At 42.9% G+C, this 19,176-nt stretch overlaps 1 protein-coding gene and 1 long non-coding RNA gene across 3 annotated transcripts; both read left to right on the top strand.

Moving 5' to 3' along the window:
• Positions 1 to 313: 313 nt before the first annotated feature.
• Positions 314 to 1,237, top strand: LOC112078503 (uncharacterized). Its single transcript, XR_002895699.2, has 2 exons — positions 314 to 434; positions 702 to 1,237. It is a non-coding gene; the product is annotated as an uncharacterized lncRNA (long non-coding RNA).
• Positions 1,238 to 2,405: 1,168 nt separating this feature from the next.
• LOC112078502 (von Willebrand factor A domain-containing protein 5A) lies at positions 2,406 to 18,380 on the top strand. 2 transcript variants are annotated; one of them, XM_070442066.1, is made up of 9 exons: positions 2,406 to 2,521; positions 8,070 to 8,115; positions 10,093 to 10,143; positions 10,266 to 10,468; positions 10,795 to 11,017; positions 11,302 to 11,477; positions 17,559 to 17,673; positions 17,870 to 18,045; positions 18,273 to 18,380. In XM_070442066.1, exons 3-9 carry the CDS (start codon positions 10,101 to 10,103, stop codon positions 18,363 to 18,365), a joined length of 1,029 nt encoding a protein of 342 aa, XP_070298167.1. In that variant the 5' UTR covers positions 2,406 to 2,521; positions 8,070 to 8,115; positions 10,093 to 10,100; the 3' UTR covers positions 18,366 to 18,380. The 2 variants fall into 2 exon arrangements, with proteins under 2 accessions (XP_070298167.1, XP_024000490.1); XM_024144722.2 differs by lacking the exon at positions 8,070 to 8,115.
• The last annotated feature ends 796 nt before the right edge of the window (positions 18,381 to 19,176 follow it).

Consider the following 19,176-nt stretch of genomic DNA (forward strand, 5'->3'; position numbering starts at 1 on the left):
TGTCCTGTCCTGTCTGTCTGTCTGTCTGGCTGTCTGTCTGTCTGTCTGTCTGTCTGTCTGTCTGTCTGTCTGTCTGTCCTGTCTCTGTGTCTGTCTCTGTCTGTCTCTGTCTGTCTGTCTTGTCTGTCTCTGTCCTCTGTCTGTCTGTGTCTCCGTGTCTGTTCTGTCTCTGTCTGTTTTGCTGTCTGTCTGTCTGTCTGTCTGTCTGTCTGTCTGTCTGTCTGCTGTCTGTCTGTCTGTCTGTCTGTCTGTCTTTCTTCTCTCTCCCCCGTCTGTCTTTTGTCCCTCTCTTTCTCTCTCACTCACTCAGGTGGACCAGGAGGTGTGGGCCACGGTTCTAGCCCTGGTATGGCTCTATGGGTTCAAGATGGAGGCTCAGGAGGATGGGCAGTTTCTGGCCACGAAGGCAGTATCATGGATCCAGGCTCAGAAAGGTACTATAGCTCACTCTCATAGACCTGGCATCTAAACTCTTGGCCTTCGTCTCACCTGATTGGAAATAAATTGTTTAGGTGAAAGCAATTTCCTGGTTGGGATCCACTGTATTACTTAAATTACAAATATTTGTATTTTGAGTATAACATTCACAATACAATGTTTGTGGTATTTTGTCTTCTAACAAGTGTTTGAAGATGCATTTTGTCCACCCTGTCCCCATAATGCCACAGTATAATGATCCCTGTCCTGGTAGTGTGTTTCAGCAGTCAGTGTGTCCGAGTGTGTTCAGGCTGGGAACACCCTTCTGGTTGCCAGGTGCAGAAAGACACATGGGGCTCTGAGACGTTCACCCTGGCTGTCCCCCACACTCCTGCTACTCTACTCGGGGTCAGATATACACGCAAACCCACCTGCTCCTGGTCCCTCCTTAAAGCAACATGGTGGAACTAGCTACTGTACCGGTCTGAACAAGCCCAATTATCAACCTCTTACCTATATTAGCCTACTGTCATTTAATGTAGGGGCACTTATGTATCGGTTGTTATTAACATATCAACATGAATCTATGTATTCCAATACCGCTATACTTGTTAGACTTTGCTTTGGTTATCAATTCCATAAAGACTGGAAACAATGTGTTAACAGTACTTGTCATCACTAACAAAATGCTTGGTAAAATGGAAAGCTAGATGAGTGCCTTTACTGTGTGATCATGTAACACTGTCTATATTCATGTATTTCCTCATATTTTACCACTGTACTTTAAAATCATATGATAAAATCCATGATATTCTACATCTTTATTGGTCATTCATCTATTTTATTAATGACTCCCACTCTGTTCCTTCTGCATGGAACTCAATGATATTCTACATCTTTATCAATTTTTTATCTATTTTATTAATGACACCAACTCTCGTCCTTCTTCATGGACCTAGATCAGGAGGCCCACCCTCCAGAAGAGCCACTGGGTGTGCAGGCTTTGTTTCAGCCCTGCTCTAAGGGTCATGGGCTGAAAACCTGCACCTCCAAGCTCTTGGTAACTCTGATGAAGAAGAGTAGGGACAGTAAAGACCACGTTGAATATAGGTCAGTGTGTTATGATACTTGAAGGCAGAATATTACACAGACATATCTATTTACTACCCAGTTCCTTTACCGTATCCTGAGAAGCTCACCAACCATTCCTACTTGTTGCTTAGTAACGCTGGACATTTTACCCCATCTACAGCACAAGACAGGAGAACATCTCTGTACTACAGTGGTTATGGCATTCCAGCCATTCCCTCGCTACATGTCTCTCTAGTAACTTAGCCCAGTCAGTTAATCATATGATCTTGTTCAAGCAGCCAGGCGCCAGCGGACAGACTGGATATTCTCAGACACCCGTCTATGTGTCCGTCTGAGTCATGCTCTCGTTCCCAACTCACCAAATATTTAATTGATCACACACAGCACTTCTTGTGTAGTTTATTTACTGCTACTTCAGGACTTTACTTCAGGACTAATTGGCTCTGTGTTGTAGACTCTAAATATAGCCTGCTGACAGTCTTTCCTGCAGTGGTTAGTCAGTCTGCACCTGCCACCCAGGCAACAGCCCCTGTCAACACACACACACACACACACACACACACACACACACACACACACACACACACACACACACACACACACACACACACACACACACACACACACACACACACACACACACACACACACACACACACACACACACCACACACACAGAGGTTTAGTTTCAGGAACACACACTCTGGATGTTGTTTTATTTAGGCCCCTGAACCCCCCTGGAGATGCTGGGAAACTTCCCCTGGGAAACTTCCCCGATGTTAATATTGTTCACCCTGTCAGATCACCAATAGCAAGGAAGATAGTAGGCGTGACAATGAACTCTGGCCAATGGATTGAATGCACAACGATTACTATTGACGTTTGCCTTTATAAACCAGGAAGAAGTAGCCTCTTCGTATATTAATTCTAAACGAAAGTAGAAACGGAGGGATATTATCACGAGGAACAGTGAAACGCAATCATTGAAAACCAGCCTATCACACATTTTAAGGTAATATGTTACAGAGTAGCTTCGTTTGGGGATGACTAGTCTATTATGTGAAAGCGTTGAGTTGTAAAAAAATATAAAATAATCAGACATCACTGAAATGGCACTGAGCCTCCTTTGCTTATTATTGTTGGTGGCCAATATACGTTATAAATAGCCATTCAATTCGATATCATCCACATATCACACTATCCTTATTTTATGGAGGTTTAGTTTAGCTTGCTAGAATAGGCGCAGTCAGGGTGTGACAAGACCTTGATCATGAAGCTCCGTTCCATTACATGACACGTAAGTCATTGGAAGGCAGCGTCTTCTGGATGGGGTGTTTTGTTATTAAAGAGGCCCGACGATCATTTTGATCATTATCACACATCGCTTGTGGGACGGTTATAGAAGCATAGGGAACTTATCTTTCAGATCAGCGTGAAATATATATATATATTTTATAAAACTTTTAATTGATACACATCTTTTCATAGGTTAGTGTTCCTACACGGCCATAATCATCTCCATGTTACAGAAGACAAAGGCTGTCTATAGACTTGACAGTGAATGCCAAAGATTTGTATAACTAACCCAAGATAGAGCCTGTCGTTTTCAATAGGAACAAATTAATCATAGTGGGCAGAACAAGCAAGGTGGGCAGAGCCAAGCACGAACTAGTGGGATTACCACATTCTAGCATTTTATATAAAAAATAATAATAATGTAACCTTTATTTAACTAGGCAAGTCAGTTAAGAACAAATTCTTATTTACAATGACGGCCTACCCCGGGCCAAACCTTAACGATCCTGGGCCAATTGTGCACAGCCCTATGGGACTCCCAAACACAGCCTGTTGTGATTCAGCCTGGAGTCGAACTAGTGTCTGTAGTGACATCTCTAGCACTGAGATGCAGTGCCTTAGACTGCTGCGCCACTCTGGAGCACCTTGCATTTCCGTAGCCGGATTGTGTCAAGACTGAGGAGACATCCGCACACAATGCGTCCCTGACCACCTGAAGAGGTCAGACAGATCTGAACACAATACAGCCACAATGCGACTTTTCCTATTCTGATAGCAGAAGTCACATGTTAGTGTCAAGTGTAGACACAGAGAGAGGGACCACGTGCTAATTAGCCATCTAGCATGCTCTGAACACCTGTGTGTAATGGAAGAAGGCCACCAGAAATGTGTTGTCACTGAAAAATACTGTCGGCTGCAACTGTGATAAAGCAGGTTAAAACTGTGTATAGCACAAGAGGCTGCTGAGGGGAGGATAATAATAATGGCTGGACAGAGAATGGAAGGGCATCAAACACATGGAAACCATGATGTATTTGATACCATTCCACTGATTCCGCGCCAGGCATTACCACGAGCCCGTCCTCCCAAATTAAGGTGACCCCAGCCTCCTGTGGTGTACAGTAAGTGTGTATTTTGCATTTAAAAAAATTGTTTTCATGTGATATGAAAATAAAGGACTTTATGTTTCTAGAACCGTATCGCAATTGAGAAACGATTCATTTTTAGATGGAGTATTTGGCTGTTTTGGCTGCCAGAGCCAGTCTAACGGTGAAAATAACATGTAAGGTCCTTGGACCTTTAGGAGTAACGTTAAGGTTGTTTTAGAGTACGTATTGGCTGGGCTCGATATGACTGTGCCAGAGCAACAAGCAAAGTGACTGCAGCTCAGGGTCTGTTCAAGAGTGTGCATCGTTACAGAACGTTCAGAAATGCATAATGTTGGGGAGACCGGAGACAATAGTGAATTTTGTTTAGTCTTCTATTCTACTGTTCAGAGACCACTTGAACTAGACCAGTAATTTTATGATATAGGACACTGACATCTGTCTACTAATTATTCATGCTATTTAGGTCTGTATATAAGACTCTCACAACCAGAAGTTGCATAAATAACTCTACATTTAGCATACAGCAGGACCTGTTAACAATATTCATTTTAATCCGAATAGTCAGAACGTTACACGTGATTGAAATAGTAGCTGGGGTCAAATATAACACCTAAAAAATAAAACATGTAAACTCCTGAATCATGAATGTTTATGAATTAGCATATTATCTAGCCTAGGTAGTGCAGATATAGCACCCACTATAGGCTACATATTAAATAGGTTATGATAATGGTTTTGCGAGAAATATACAGTACCAGTCAAAAGTTTGGACACCTACTCATTCAAGGGTTTTTCTTTGTTTTTACTATTTTCTACATAGAATAATAGTGAAGACATCAAAACTATGAAATAATACTCATGTAACTCATGTAAAAAATCTGTTAAACAAATCAAAATATATTTTATATTCTTCACAGTTGCCACACTTTGCCTTGAACACACTTGGCATTCTCTCAACCAGCTTCACCTGGAATGCTTGAAGGAGTTACCACATATGCTGAGCACTTGTTGGCTGCTTTTCCTTCACTCTTGCGGTCCAACTCATCCCAAACCATCTCAATTGGGTTGAGGTCAGGTGATTGTGGAGGGCAGGTCATCTGATGCAGCACTCAATCACTCCTTCTTGGTCAAATAGACCTTAAACAGCCTGGAGGTGTGTTAGATCATTGTCCTTTTTTTAAGTGTGTTTTTATTTAAACTTTATTTAACTAGGCAAGTCAGTTTGTGCCGCCTTATGAGACTCCCAATCACAGCCAGATGTGATGCAGCCTGGATACAAACCAGGTACTGCAGTGATTCCTCTTGCACTGGGATGTAGTGTCTTAGACCACTGCGCCACTCGGGAGAACACTCGGGAGTTGTGTTGAAAAACAAATGATAGTTCCACTAAGAGCAAACCAGATGGGATGGCGTATCGCTGCAGAATGCTTTGGTAGCCATTCTGGTTAAGTGTGCCTTGAATTCTAAATAAATCACAGTGTCACCAGCAAAGCACCATCACACCTCTTCCTCCATCTTCACGGTGGGAACCACACATGCGGAGATCATCCGTTCACCTACTCTGTGTCTCACAAAGGTGGTTGGAACCTCAAATTTAGACTCATCAGACCAAAGGACAGATTTCCACTGGTCTTATGTCCATTGCTTGTGTTTCTTGGCCCAAGCAAGACTCTTCTTATTATTGGTGTCCTTTAGTAGCAATTCAACTATGAAGGCCTGATTCACGCAGTCTTTGAACAGTTGATGTTGAGATGTGTCTGTTACTTGAACTCTGTGAAGCATTTATTTGGGCTGCAATTTCTGAGGCTGGTAACTGTAATGACCCTCTGCAGTAGAGGTAACTGGGTCTTCCTTTCCTGTGGCGGTCCTCGTGAGAGCCAGTTTCATCGTAGCGCTTGATGGTTTTTGCGACTGCACTTGAAGAAACTCTCAAAGTTCTTAATTTTGACTGACCTTCATGTCTTAAAGTGATGGACTGTCATTTCTCTTTGCTTATTTGAGCTGTTCCTGCCATAATGTGGACATGGTCTTTTACCAAATAGGGCTATACAAAATTCAAACGTGTTCATTATCTCGATATGTGGATTGAGAAATCAAATGGAACCCTGTTTACAACTCTGTATAGAAAAGAAACGGACAGAAATACTCTATTACAGGGGGACAGCTTCCATCCTGAGCCATTAAAAAGAGGACTTCCAAGAAGCCAATTTTTTAGACTGCGCCGTATATGCCACTTCACAGAGGATTATCTAGAAAAAGCAGCGGAGATGAGCATGAGGTTTCTAAGAAGAGGCTATTCGTCACAATGTGTGGATGAAGCTCATAATTTGGCATTGGAACAAACACGAGATGAACTGCTACAAAAAAGACCCGCTAAAGCTAAAGAACACTCCGTAATGTTCACAACTACATATACTTTGAATTCGCGAAAAGTGGGAGATGTGGTCAAGAAACACTGGCATATTTTATCATCGGACCCAGCTTTGCCGGCTGAATTTAAATATCCACCACGTATTGTGTATAGGAGAGGTCGCAATTTACGCAATAAATTGGTTCATGCCAACTGCCAGCCACAAAAGAAAATTAGCCAAGCTCTTTTACGCCCTCTACCAAATGGTAGCTATAAATGCAGAGGATGCGCACAGTGCAACAATATGATGAAGTGTGAATATTTCTGCCACCCACACACAGGAAAACGGTTCCAAATAAATGACATTATTACGTGTTCCACCACCCATGTTATTTACATTATTAAATGTCCATGTGGGCTCTGTTATGTCGGTAAAACCACCCGCTCTCTCAAACAGAGAATTAGTGAACATAAATTCAATCAGCAGAAACGAGAGGGATTATCCAGTCGCTGTACATTTCAATGACCTGAAGCATTACATTTCCACCTTTTAGATTTTGTGGCATAGAGAAAGTRAAGATATCAGACAGGGGAGGAGATATTAATAATACTCTGAGTAAAAGAGAATGTTTTTGGATTTTCACCCTCCAGACATTATTTCCTAAAGGACTTAATGATGAAATGCCTATGTATGTTATGTTGTGAATTTGAACATGAAATATGTGTCTATTGTAGATTATTCTGACGTTTTTCGTACGATGTACACAATGACTAATGAAAACTTGCTATGTCCTCATTGACATTTTACAGACGTGTTCAATACGCCTTATTTATACACTTTTGTAATATTTATGAAATGCATATTGTTATATTTGGTAGCACTTATTTGTTTTTCCTTTGCCTCCAACCCCCTTCGATGTGTAGAACGGATGTGGGTGGGGCCAGGTCTACATAAGGGTGTGCGGTTTCCTTTTTCCTTCACCAAATAGGGCTGTCTTCTGTACACCACCCCTACCTTGTCATGTCTCAAACGCATTAAGAAGAAAATAAATTCGACTTATGAACTTTTATCAAGGCACTCATGTTAATTGAAAAGCATTCCATGTGACTACCTCATGAAGCTGGTTGAGAGAATCCCAAGAGTGTGCAAAACTGTCATTAAGGCAAAGGGTGGCTACTATGAAGGATCTAAAATATATTTTGATTTGTTTAACACTTTTTTTGGTTACTACTTGATTCCATATGTGTTATTTCATAGTTTTGATGTCTTCACTATTATTCTACAATGTAGAAAATAGTAAAAATGTAGAAACCCTTGAATGAGTAGGTGTGTCCAAACTTTTGACTGGTACTGTATATTAGAACAAGAATATTAACACAACTTTTTTATACATTTTACTGAGTTACAATTCATCAACGGAAATCAGTGAAATTAAAAATATTCAATAGGCCCTAATTTGTGGGCTGGGGTGCAGCCACGGGTTAATACTTTCTTTTCCCCACAAGGGCTTTATTACAGACAGAAATACCCCACGCTTCTTGATATGCTACACCTGTCATGTGAATGAATTATATTGGCGGAGATAGGAGATATGCTCACTAACAGGGATGTAAAGAAATTTGTGCGTAACATTTAAGAGAAATCAGCTTTTGGTGCGTATGGAACATTTCTGGGATCTTTTATTTCAGCTCAGTATCACTAAACATTTTGCATTTATATTGTAGTTATTTATTTATTTTTCTTTTGTATTTATTAAATTATTATTTTAAATTACTTTTACCCCTTTTCTCCCCAATTTTTTTAGATCTTGGCTCATCGCTGCAACTCCCCAACGGGCTTGGGAGAGGAAGGTGAAGTCATGCGTCCTCCAAAACATGACCCACCTAACTGTGCTCCTTAACACCCACCAGCTTAACCCAGAAGCCAGCTGCACCAATGTTTCGGAGGAAACACTGTTCAACTGGCATCCAGGGTCAGCGTGCAGGCACCCGGCCCACCACAAGGAGTCAGTAGAGCGCGATGAGTCAAGTAAAGCCCCACCGGCCAAACCCTCCCCTAACCCAGACAACGCTGGGCCAATTGTGCGCTGTTCAATCACAGCCAGGTTTATGAACCTGCGACTGTAGTAACGCCTCTAGCACTACTGCATGCAATGTAGTGCCTTAGACAGCTGTGCCACTCGGGAGCCCGTGTTTATATTTTTGTTCAGTAAAGAGATAGTTATGTACGTAACCAATATTTACAGTTACACCCCTGTTTCTGCATGGCTGTTTTGTTCCTCTCAAAACATTTTTTTTATTTTATTTTTTATTTTTTTCAATTTTACCCCCTTTTCGTGGTATCCAATTGTTAGTAGTTACTATCTTGTCTCATCGCTACAACTCCCGTACGGGCTCAGGAGAGACGAAGGTTGAAAGCCATGCGTCCTCCGAAACACAACCCAACCAAGCCGCACTGCTTCTTAACACAGCGCGCATCCAACCCGGAAGCCAGCCGCACCAATGTGTCGGAGGAAACACCGTGCACCTGGCGACCTTGGTTAGCGTGCACTGCGCCCGGCCCGCCACAGGAGTCGCTGGTGTGCGATGAGACAAGGATATCCCTACCGGCCAAACCCTCCCTAACCCAGACGACGCTAGGCCAATTGTGCGTCGCCCCACGGACCTCCCGGTCGCGGCCGACCCAGAGTCTCTGGTGGCACAGCTAGCCCTGCGATGCAGTGCCCTAGACCACTGCACCACCCGGGAGGCCCTTAAAACATTTAGAGTTATCTGATGCTTCCCAGATTATATCTGTTTGCAATTTATTTGGCAGTCTACAGTAGTGTTTCCCAACCTGGGGTACTAGGACCCCTGAGGGTATTTGACCTATCCACAGGGGGTACTTGAGAAGAGTCATGAGACTATAGGCTAACTGGTTACATGCACATGAGCGGGTACTTCAGGGATACTCTAGACAGAGCAAAATGTACTTGGTGGTACAGTAACCTACTCCACAGGACCCCAAGGCTATTTAAAGTTATTATTTGTTTAATTCATACCATCTTAAAGTTTAAGTCACTTGTTGTTTTCATAATTTGGCTGCTTGGCTCAGGATCGTTTTAATACTGTGCTACAGTTGCCCCCAACTCTAGCAGCCATGACTAAACCTAATGTGCCTACAGCAAGAGACAACAATTGTGACATGTCTATCATGTCAATGTTTTGCCAACCGACAGTGATCAAAATGATGCTAGTTTAAGTTCTTAGACATTAATGCTCTGGGAAAAACAAGAAAAATACAGCCGGTAGATGAACTACATTCACCCCTTGCCCATAAACGTGTAATTAGTATGAAACTTTTGAAACAGGGAGAGAACCTAAATGGAACAATTGAATAGGATCTCTATGACTAGTTCAACCAGAGGTTACACAGGATGGACACTGGACAGAGATTGACATTATTGCGTCAAGCTGCTGTGATCATTTCATTGTTTATTGTTCACAAGAAATTCAGGCTTGGTTATGTCCTTTTTACACAAAGCAACTGTTGTATGAGGAAATGTGTTCTGGGAAGACCAATACTGTATTACCTTACAAAGCAATATTCTTTATCAGCAACCAGCAGTTATGGTGCATGACCATCATGGTTAGATAAACCTCTCCAATGGCCCTTATCTTACTGTCAGTAGTGGCATTCTGTGGCTGCCTTTTATAAAACAATTTATCATAAACGCTTGGCATATTACGATTTATTGTTGCATGCCAATTAACTTAATTGAAGTGATGTGAACAGTGCCTAATTCAAGTTAAGAGGACAATAATATCACACCTGACTTCCCCATTCAGGTGCCGAAATGGTGAACTGCTGTGGATTGATAACTGTCAAGAATGAACCAGGTACTGTTTGAAAGCAGAAATTATTGTTTACTTCCATGTCTGTGTGGATTTTCATTCTCCCAGACATGAGCTCTCATCAGTATCTTGTTTATCCTCTCTCCATCCATCCCTCCCTCTCTCAGTGCCTCTGAAGAGTATTGCTGTGGAAGTGAGTGTCCAGGGGCATGTGGCCACTGTGAGCTCCACTCTGCAGTATGAGAACCAGGAGGAGAGCCCTCTGGAGGCCATCTTTGTTTTCCCTCTGCCGGGAGAGGCTGCTGTCTGCAGGTTCAGCGCCAAGATAGGACAGACTGAGGTGGTGGCTGAGGTTCAGGAGAAACAYAAGGTGAGGGGAAATGACAAGTCAACAATGAGACAAAAGCAACAATGCAGATCTACATTTCTTTTCTTTTTTTTCAGGATTCATTTCATGTTTATAACAATCAATAACATGTTTGTACAAATGTTGTTACTAGTGTAYTTACATAGTTACTACACAGGTTTAAGAACAACTTGGTGTAACGTCTTACTGGGCAACTATACCCAATTGGTTAACAAAGCAGTCTATGACTTGCAGAGCTTCAAGAATCAGTATTATCCTTTTGACCACTCTCATATCACTATTGTCTCAGGCTGATGATGCATCCTTGTGTTCCTCTGTCCCCCTCTCAGGCGCGGGAGCAGTATGATGATTCGTTGAGCTCGGGCCAGCAGGCCTTCCTATTGGAGGAGAGTGATGAGAGCCCGGATGTGTTCAAGCTGAGTGTAGGTAGTCTGCCTCCAGGGGAGAAGGCCTCTGTCAGCCTAGACTATGTGACAGAGCTGGCTGTACAGGCTGACGATGGCCTGAGGCTCTGCCTGCCCGCSGTGCTCAACCCCCGCTATCAACCCCAGGGTAAGAACATGTGCCCCTGTATGGAGAGACACAAACCACTAATACATCATAGTGCAGTGTAAAACCTTGTGGGCAGCAGTGTGACTAGGAACCAGCAACTGGTCACATAGGGTGGTGGACTTCAGTCCTGCTCTTGGAGACCCACAGGAAGTGGTGCAGGCTTTAGGTCCAGTCCAATCACCCACAAATTAGCATGTTTCTGTTCATCTCTTTCCTCTCTGGCCTTCTGTCTTCTCTCTGTCTCTCTACCTCCTCCTCCCTCCCTGACCCCATCTCTCTCTAAGGGTCAGACAGTGGTAGTGGTGGCAGTGCCCTGGTGTCCTCGGTGCCTGCTGCTTCTGTGCCCTACAGTCTGTCCCTCAGTGCCCGTGTGTCGTCCCCTCATCCCATCTGTAGAGTAGAGTCCAACTGTCCCCTGGACCCACTCAACTACCTCAACACAGAGAAAACCCAAGCCACGGTACCTTGTGTGTGTCTGTGTGTGTGAGTGTGTGTGTGTGTGTGTGTGTTCATATGCATGTTTAAGTGTGTTTATTTTATACACAGTCAAATAAAATTGTATTGGTCACATACACATGGTTAGCAGCTGTTAATGTGAGTGTAGCGAAATGCTTGTGCTTCTAGTTCCGGCAGTGCAGTAATTATATAACAAGTAATCTAACAATTCCCCAACAACTACCTAATACACACATCTAAAGGGGTGAATGAGAATATGTACAGTTGAAGTCGGAAGTTTACATACACCTTAGCCAAATGCATTTAAACTCAGTTTTTCACAATTCCTGACATTTAATCCTAGTAAAAATTCCCTGTCTTAGGTCAGTTAGGATCACCACTTTATTTTAAGAATGTGAAATATCAGAATAATAGTAGAGTGATTTATTTCAGCTTTTATTTCTTTCATCACTTTCCCAGTGGGTCAGAAGTTTACATACACTCATTAGTATTTGGTAGCATTGCCTTTAAATTATTTAACTTGGGTCAAACGTTTCGGGTAGCCTTCCACCAGCTGCCCACAATAAGTTGGGTGAATTTTGTCCCATTCCTCCTGACAGAGCTGGTGTAACTGAGTCAGGTTTGTAGACCTCCTTGCTCGCACCCGCTTTTCAGTTCTGCCCACAAATTTTCTTTAGGATTGAGGTCAGGGCTTTGTGATGGCCACTCCAATACCTTGACTTTGTTGTCCTTAAGCCATTTTGCCACAAATTTGGAAGTATGCTTGGGGTCATTGTCCATTTGGAAGACCCGTTTGCGACCAAGCTTTAACTTCTTGACTGATGTCTTGATGTTGCTTCAATATATCCACATAATTTTCCTCCCTCATGATGCCATCTATTTTGTGAAGTGCACCAGCCCATCCACACAACATGATGCTCCCACCCCTGTGCTTCATGGTTGGGATGGTGTTCTTTTTCTTGCAAGCCTCCCCCTTTTTCCTCCAAACATAACAATGTTCATTATGGCTAAACAGTTCTATTTTTGTTTCATAAGACTAGGGGACATTTCTCCAAAAAGTACAAAAAGTACATGTGCATTTGCAAACCGTAGTCAGGCTTTTTTATGTCGGTTTTGGAGCAGTGGCTTCCTTGCTGAGCGGCCTCTCAGATTATGTTGATATAGGACTCGTTTTACTGTGGTGTCGTGTCTTTTGCTATGCCGGATTAAGTGATATGACATGCTATTCTATAAAATCCTTTCTCTGTAATTAATATTACCTGATTGAGCTAATCATGTAAATGTAATTAACTAGAAAGTCGGGGCACCACGAAAGAGTATTTATGGAGCTGTTATCTTCCGAATAAACTCTTAAAAACCTAGTAATATTTTACATCAATAGCAGTCAATATTTATCGTCACCTTATTATTATTATTATTATTATTATTATTTCAGTCTCCTCTGAAAGTTGTAAATTCTTGGTTATCTTCACGAACCCTGGCTAACAAGTTGAATCAGCAATACAAAATTGGGTTTAATTACTTATTTACTAAATACCTAACTGATCACACAGAATTACATATACACAGAATGCAAATTATGTCATACAGAAAACGTCCCTGGTGGACGGAGCCGACATGACAGCTGGTTACACAAAGGAAAGGGGGTTGGGTTTGAGTGAAAGAGCGGGAAGACTGAGGAACAAAGGGAGAAGCTATGCTATCGTAAATACAGTATCTTATGCATTCTAAATTACCGCCCATTTGGAAAAGGGAAATGCAATWKATATTTACTCTGAGCTGCGCTTTTGTAGGTTGTTCGTAGATGCCTACCGTGTTGCCCAACAGAGATCTTGCTGTCCTCYGAAGAATGTCTCTGGTGGTAAATGGGATARGTTGTAGTATCGTTGTTGTGTGTTAGATTGGATACGTCGTCCGTCCTTTCCTAGCCCACGTTTACAGCGMCCGCTYCTAACTCAAKGGCTCGGAGGTATCACTTCTGTAGTGAATAAGASTMCAAAGTTCATACCATTCGCCACCAAAGCTCACGCTGAGGTTGGCTTAGTTCTGTAGTTATTATCTGAATCCTTCTGACATCGGACCGTCGCCCTAATGTACCCGGGACAGGAGGTTACATTTTCGTCAAGGGCTTACTGTAAATAGTGGAGGTAGAGAGGAGTGTGTTTCATAGTTTATAACCAATGTCTCTTCACAGGGTGACTGGTACTGTATATTAGAAAAGAATATTAACACAACTTTTTTATACATTTTACTGAGTTACAATTCATCAACGGAAATCAGAAATTAAAAATATTCAATAGCCTAATTTGTGGGCTGGGGTGCAGCCACGGGTTAATACTTTCTTTCCCCACAAGGGCTTTATTACAGACAGAAATACCCCACGCTTCTTGATATGCTACACTGTATGTGAATGAATTATATTGGCGGAGATAGGAGATATGCTCACTAACAGGGATGTAAAGAAAATTGTGGCGTAACATTTAAAGAAATCAGCTTTTGGTGCGTATGGAACATTTCTGGATCTTTTATTTCAGCTCAGTATCACAAACATTTGCATTTATATTGTAGTTATTTATTTATTTTCTTTTGTATTTATTAAATTTATTTAAATTACTTTTACCCCTTTTCTCCCAATTTTTTTAGATCTTGGCTCATCGCTGCAACTCCCCAACGGGCTTGGGAGAGGAAGGTGAAGTCATGCGTCCTCCAAAACATGACCCACCTAACTTGCTCCTTAACACCCACCAGCTAACCCAGAAGCCAGCTGCACCAATGTTTCGGAGGAAACACTGTTCAACTGGCATCCAGGGTCAGCGTGCAGGCACCCGGCCCACCACAAGAGTCAGTAGAGCGCGATGAGTCAAGTAAAGCCCCACCGGCCAAACCCTCCCTAACCCAGACAACGCTGGCCAATTGGCGCTGTTCAATCACAGCCAGGTTATGAACCTGCGACTGTAGTAACGCCTCTAGCACTACTGCATGCAAGTAGTGCCTTAGACAGCTGTGCCACTCGGGAGCCCGTGTTTATATTTTTGTTCAGTAAAGAGAGTTAGTACGTAACCAATATTTACAGTACACCCCTGTTTCTGCATGGCTGTTTTGTTCCTCTCAAAACATTTTTTTTATTTTATTTTTTATTTTTTTCAATTTTACCCCCTTTCGTGGTATCCCAATTGTTAGTAGTTACTATCTTGTCTCATCGCTACAACTCCCGTACGGGCTCAGGAGAGACGAAGGTGAAAGCCAGCGTCCTCCGAAACACAACCCAACCAAGCCGCACTGCTTCTTAACAACAGCGCGCATCCAACCCGGAAGCCAGCCGCACAATGTGTCGGAGGAAACACCGTGCACCTGGCGACCTTGGTTAGCGTGCACTGCGCCCGGCCCGCCACAGGAGTCGCTGTGTGTGCGATGAGACAAGGATATCCCTACCGCACCAACCCTCCCTAACCCAGACGACGCTAGGCCAATTGTGCGTCGCCCCACGGACCTCCCGGTCGCGGCCGACCCAGAGTCTCTGGTGGCACAGCTAGCCCTGCGATGCAGTGCCCTAGACCACTGCACCACCCGGAGGCCCTTAAAACATTAAGTTATCTGATGCTTCCCAGATTATATCTGTTTGCAAATTTTTGGCAGTCTACAGTAGTGTTTCCCAACCTGGGGTACTAGACCCCTGAGGTATTTGACCTATCCACAGGGGGTACTTGAGAAGAGTCATGAGACTATAGGCTAACTGGTTACATGCACATGAGCGGTGACTCAGGATACTCTAGACAGAGCAAAATGTACTTGGTGTACAGTAACCTACTCCACAGGACCCCAAGGCTATTTAAAGTTATTTATTGTTTAATTCATACCATCTTAAAGTTAAGTCACTTGTTGTTTTCATAATTTGGCTGCTTGGCGTCAGGATCGTTTTAATACTGTGCTACTTGCCCCAACTCTAGCAGCCATGACTAAACCTAATGTGCCTACAGCAAGAGACAACAATTGTGACATGTCTATATGTCAATGTTTTGCCAACCGACAGTGATCAAAATGATGCAGTTTAAGTTCTTAGACATTAATGCTCTGGGAAAAACAAGAAAATACAGCCGGTAGATGAACTACATTCACCCCTTGCCCATAAACGTGTAATTAGTATGAACTTTGAAACAGGGAGAGAACTAAATGGAACAATTGAATAGGATCTCTATGACTAGTTCAACCAGAGGTTACACAGGATGGACACTGGACAGAGATTGACATTATGCGTCAAGCTGCTGTGATCATTTCATTGTTTATTGTTCACAAGAAATTCAGGCTTGGTTATGTCCTTTTTACACAAAGCAACTGTTGTATGAGGAAATGTGTTCTTGGAAGACCCAATACTGTATTACCTTACAAGCAATATTCTTTATCAGCAACCAGCAGTTATGGTGCATGACCATCATGGTTAGATAAACCTCTCCAATGGCCCTTATCTTACTGTCCAGTAGTGGCTTCTGTGGCTGCCTTTTATAAAAACAATTTATCAAAACGCGCATATTACGATTTATTGTTGCATGCCAATTAACTTAATGATAGTGATGTGAACAGTGCCTAATTCAAGTTAAGAGGACAATAATATCACACCTGACTTCCCCATTCAGGTGCCGAATGGTGAACTGCTGGATTGATAACTGTCAAGAATGAACCAGGTACTTTTTGAAAGCAGAAATTAATGTTACTTCCATGTCTGTTGGATTTTCATTCTCCCAGACATGAGCTCTCATCAGTATCTGTTTTATCCTCTCCTCCATCCATCCCTCCCTCTCTCAGTGCCTCTGAAGAGTATTGCTGTGGAAGTGAGTGTCCAGGGGCATGTGGCCACTGTGAGCTCCACTCTGCAGTATGAGAACACAGGAGGAGAGCCCTCTGTGACCCATCTTTGTTTTCCCTCTGCCAGGAGAGGCTGCTGTCTGCAGGTTCAGCGCCAAGATAGGACAGACTGAGGTGGGGGCTGAGGTTCAGGAGAAAAAAAGGTGAGGGGAAATGACAAGTCAACAATGAGACAAAGCAACAATGCAGATCTACATTTCTTTTCTTTTTTTTCAGGATCATTTCATGTTTATAACAATCAATAACATGTTGTACAAATGTTGTTACTAGTGTATTACATAGTACTACACAGGTTTAAGAACAACTTGGTGTGTAACGTCTTACTGGGCAACTATACCCAATTGGTTAACAAAGCAGTCTATGACTTGCAGAGCTCCAAGAATCAGTATTATCCTTTTGACCACTCTCATATCACTATGTCTCAGCGCTGATGATGCTCCTGTGTTCCTCTGTCCCCTCTCAGGCGCGGGAGCAGTATGATGATTCGTTGAGCTCGGGCCAGCAGCCTTCCTATTGGAGGAGAGTGATGAGAGCCCGGATGTGTTCAGCTGAGTGTAGTAGTCTGCCTCCAGGAGAAGGCCTCTGTCAGCCTAGACTATGTGACAGAAGCTGGCTGTACAGGCTGACGATGGCTGAGGCTCTGCCTGCCGCCGTGCTCAACCCCGCTATCAACCCCAGGGTAAGAACATGTGCCCCTGTATGGAGAGACACAAACCACTAATACATCATAGTGCAGTGTAAAACCTTGTGGCAGCAGTGTGACTAGGAACCAGCAACTGGTCACAAGGGTGGTGGACTTCAGTCCCTGCTCTTGGAGACCACAGGAAGTGAAAAGCATTCCAGGTGAAGCTGGTTGAGAGAATGCCAAGAGTGTGCGAAGCTGTCATTAAGGCCAAGGGTGGCAACTTTGAAGAATGTATAATATAAAATATATTTTGATTTGTTTAACACTTTTTTGGGGTTAATACATGATTCCATATATGTTATTTCATAGTTTTGATGTCTTCACTATTATTCTACAATGTAAAAATTAAGAAAAACCCCTTGAATGAGTAGGTGTGTCCAAACTTTTGACTGGTACTGTACGTACGTATGAATGTCTGAGTGTACAGTATGTCTGTGTGCGTACACTCTCACTAGCACCATGAACCATCCGAATCATTCATAGTTGTTAAATTCCCTCTCAGACTGCTCTGTCTTCATGTGAATGTTGTTCTAACTGCAGGTCAGTCTGGCTGCAGGTCATCAATTTGACCGGGACGTTGAGCTGTTGTTGTATTACCAAGACACCCATCAGCCTACTGCTATAGTAGAGGCAGCACAGACTTCTGCCAAGCCAGGTGAGGGGGGGGTGGGTTTACTCTGTTGTAGATGTGTGGAGATGAGATCAATGAGTAGTCTAGTCTCCTACCTTAATCCATGTTTACATAGAGGAACATGGTGAGACAGAAGATACAGTAGATGTAGTGTAGAGATGGAGAAAGAGGACAAAGGCTGTTGAACACTTCTGTCTCTCTCTCTCTTTATCGCTCCCAGGCTCTCTGATGGGCGACCCAGTGGTCATGCTGAGCCTGTACCCAGAGTTCCCCAACGATGTGATGTCATCGATGACCTCACTCGGGGAATTCCTTTTTGTTGTGGATCGCTCTGGCAGCATGTCATTCTCCATGCACAATGGGTCTGGGGCTCAGGACCGCATTGGCAGTGCCAGGGTATACACACACACACACACACACACACACACACACACACACACACACACACACACACACACACAACCCTGCACTAGTAAATTAACATCTCAATCTGAACAGGATTCACCAAGAGATGGTTTAGAGTGAAATCCAGTACACAGTGGTTACTCTGTAGTCTTCCATTCTTTAAGCATGTCCTATATGGTTTATTGAATAGTAAAAACACTTGAATTTCTCTCTTGCAGGATACTCTGCTGCTCTTGCTGAAAAGCCTGCCAATGGGGTGCTACTTCAACATCATCGGCTTTGGGTCCAGTTATGAGTCCTTCTTTCCGTGAGTGTTCTCTACTTTCAACCCTCGTCTCAGTCAGGTCAAGTCAGTGTCTGAGGACTTACGTTTTTTACAAACACATTTAGCTGTGTCATTCGAGGGTTTTATCATGTATGTTGTACCAGGTAGTCCAAATCCAAAGATAATCGGTGACAGTGTTTGACAGTTAATGTTTACATCTTTTTTTAAATTTGACCTTTATTTAACTAGGCAAGTCAGTTAAGAACAAATTCTTATTTTCAATGACTGCCTAGGAACAGTGGGTTAACTACCTTGTTCAGGGGCAGAACGATGAGCTAATCATTTGCAGCAGGTAGGGGTAGAGCCCTCACGGTGACGGTATTACCGCCACACCAACTGTCACGAGTCATGAAGGCAGTCAAATTCCACATGACCATTTAGTCACGGTAATTAGGCTTCTCCAAGCTCTGATGCTGCTGATGGTCATTAGTAGCCTACCAAACTTTCTAACTGCCTGGTACTCAGCACTCTATTGTCCCTCTAATCACTCTGACATATATGCAAATGTCATCAAACACTTCATGAGAGCCCATGAGCTCATGTTGTGCAACATTTCTGTAGGCTATGCAATTGCGTGAGAAAACAGAGTTTTGATGGCCTCTATAGGCTAGGCCTACTGTATTTATTAATCTTTATTCATCAACTTTCCTAATATTAAGCACATTGATTTGCTTTACAACAGGAGTATAGCCTACCTGGCTGTCATGAATATGAACCATAGCAAAAGTGTCCTCCATTCGCTATTTATGTGCATAGTCCTCCATTTGCTATTGAAGTGCTATTTTCTCATGCCCCTG

The sequence above is a fragment of the Salvelinus sp. IW2-2015 genome, unplaced genomic scaffold, assembly GCF_002910315.2.
Source record: "Salvelinus sp. IW2-2015 unplaced genomic scaffold, ASM291031v2 Un_scaffold5758, whole genome shotgun sequence".
Lineage (NCBI taxonomy): Eukaryota > Metazoa > Chordata > Actinopteri > Salmoniformes > Salmonidae > Salvelinus > Salvelinus sp. IW2-2015.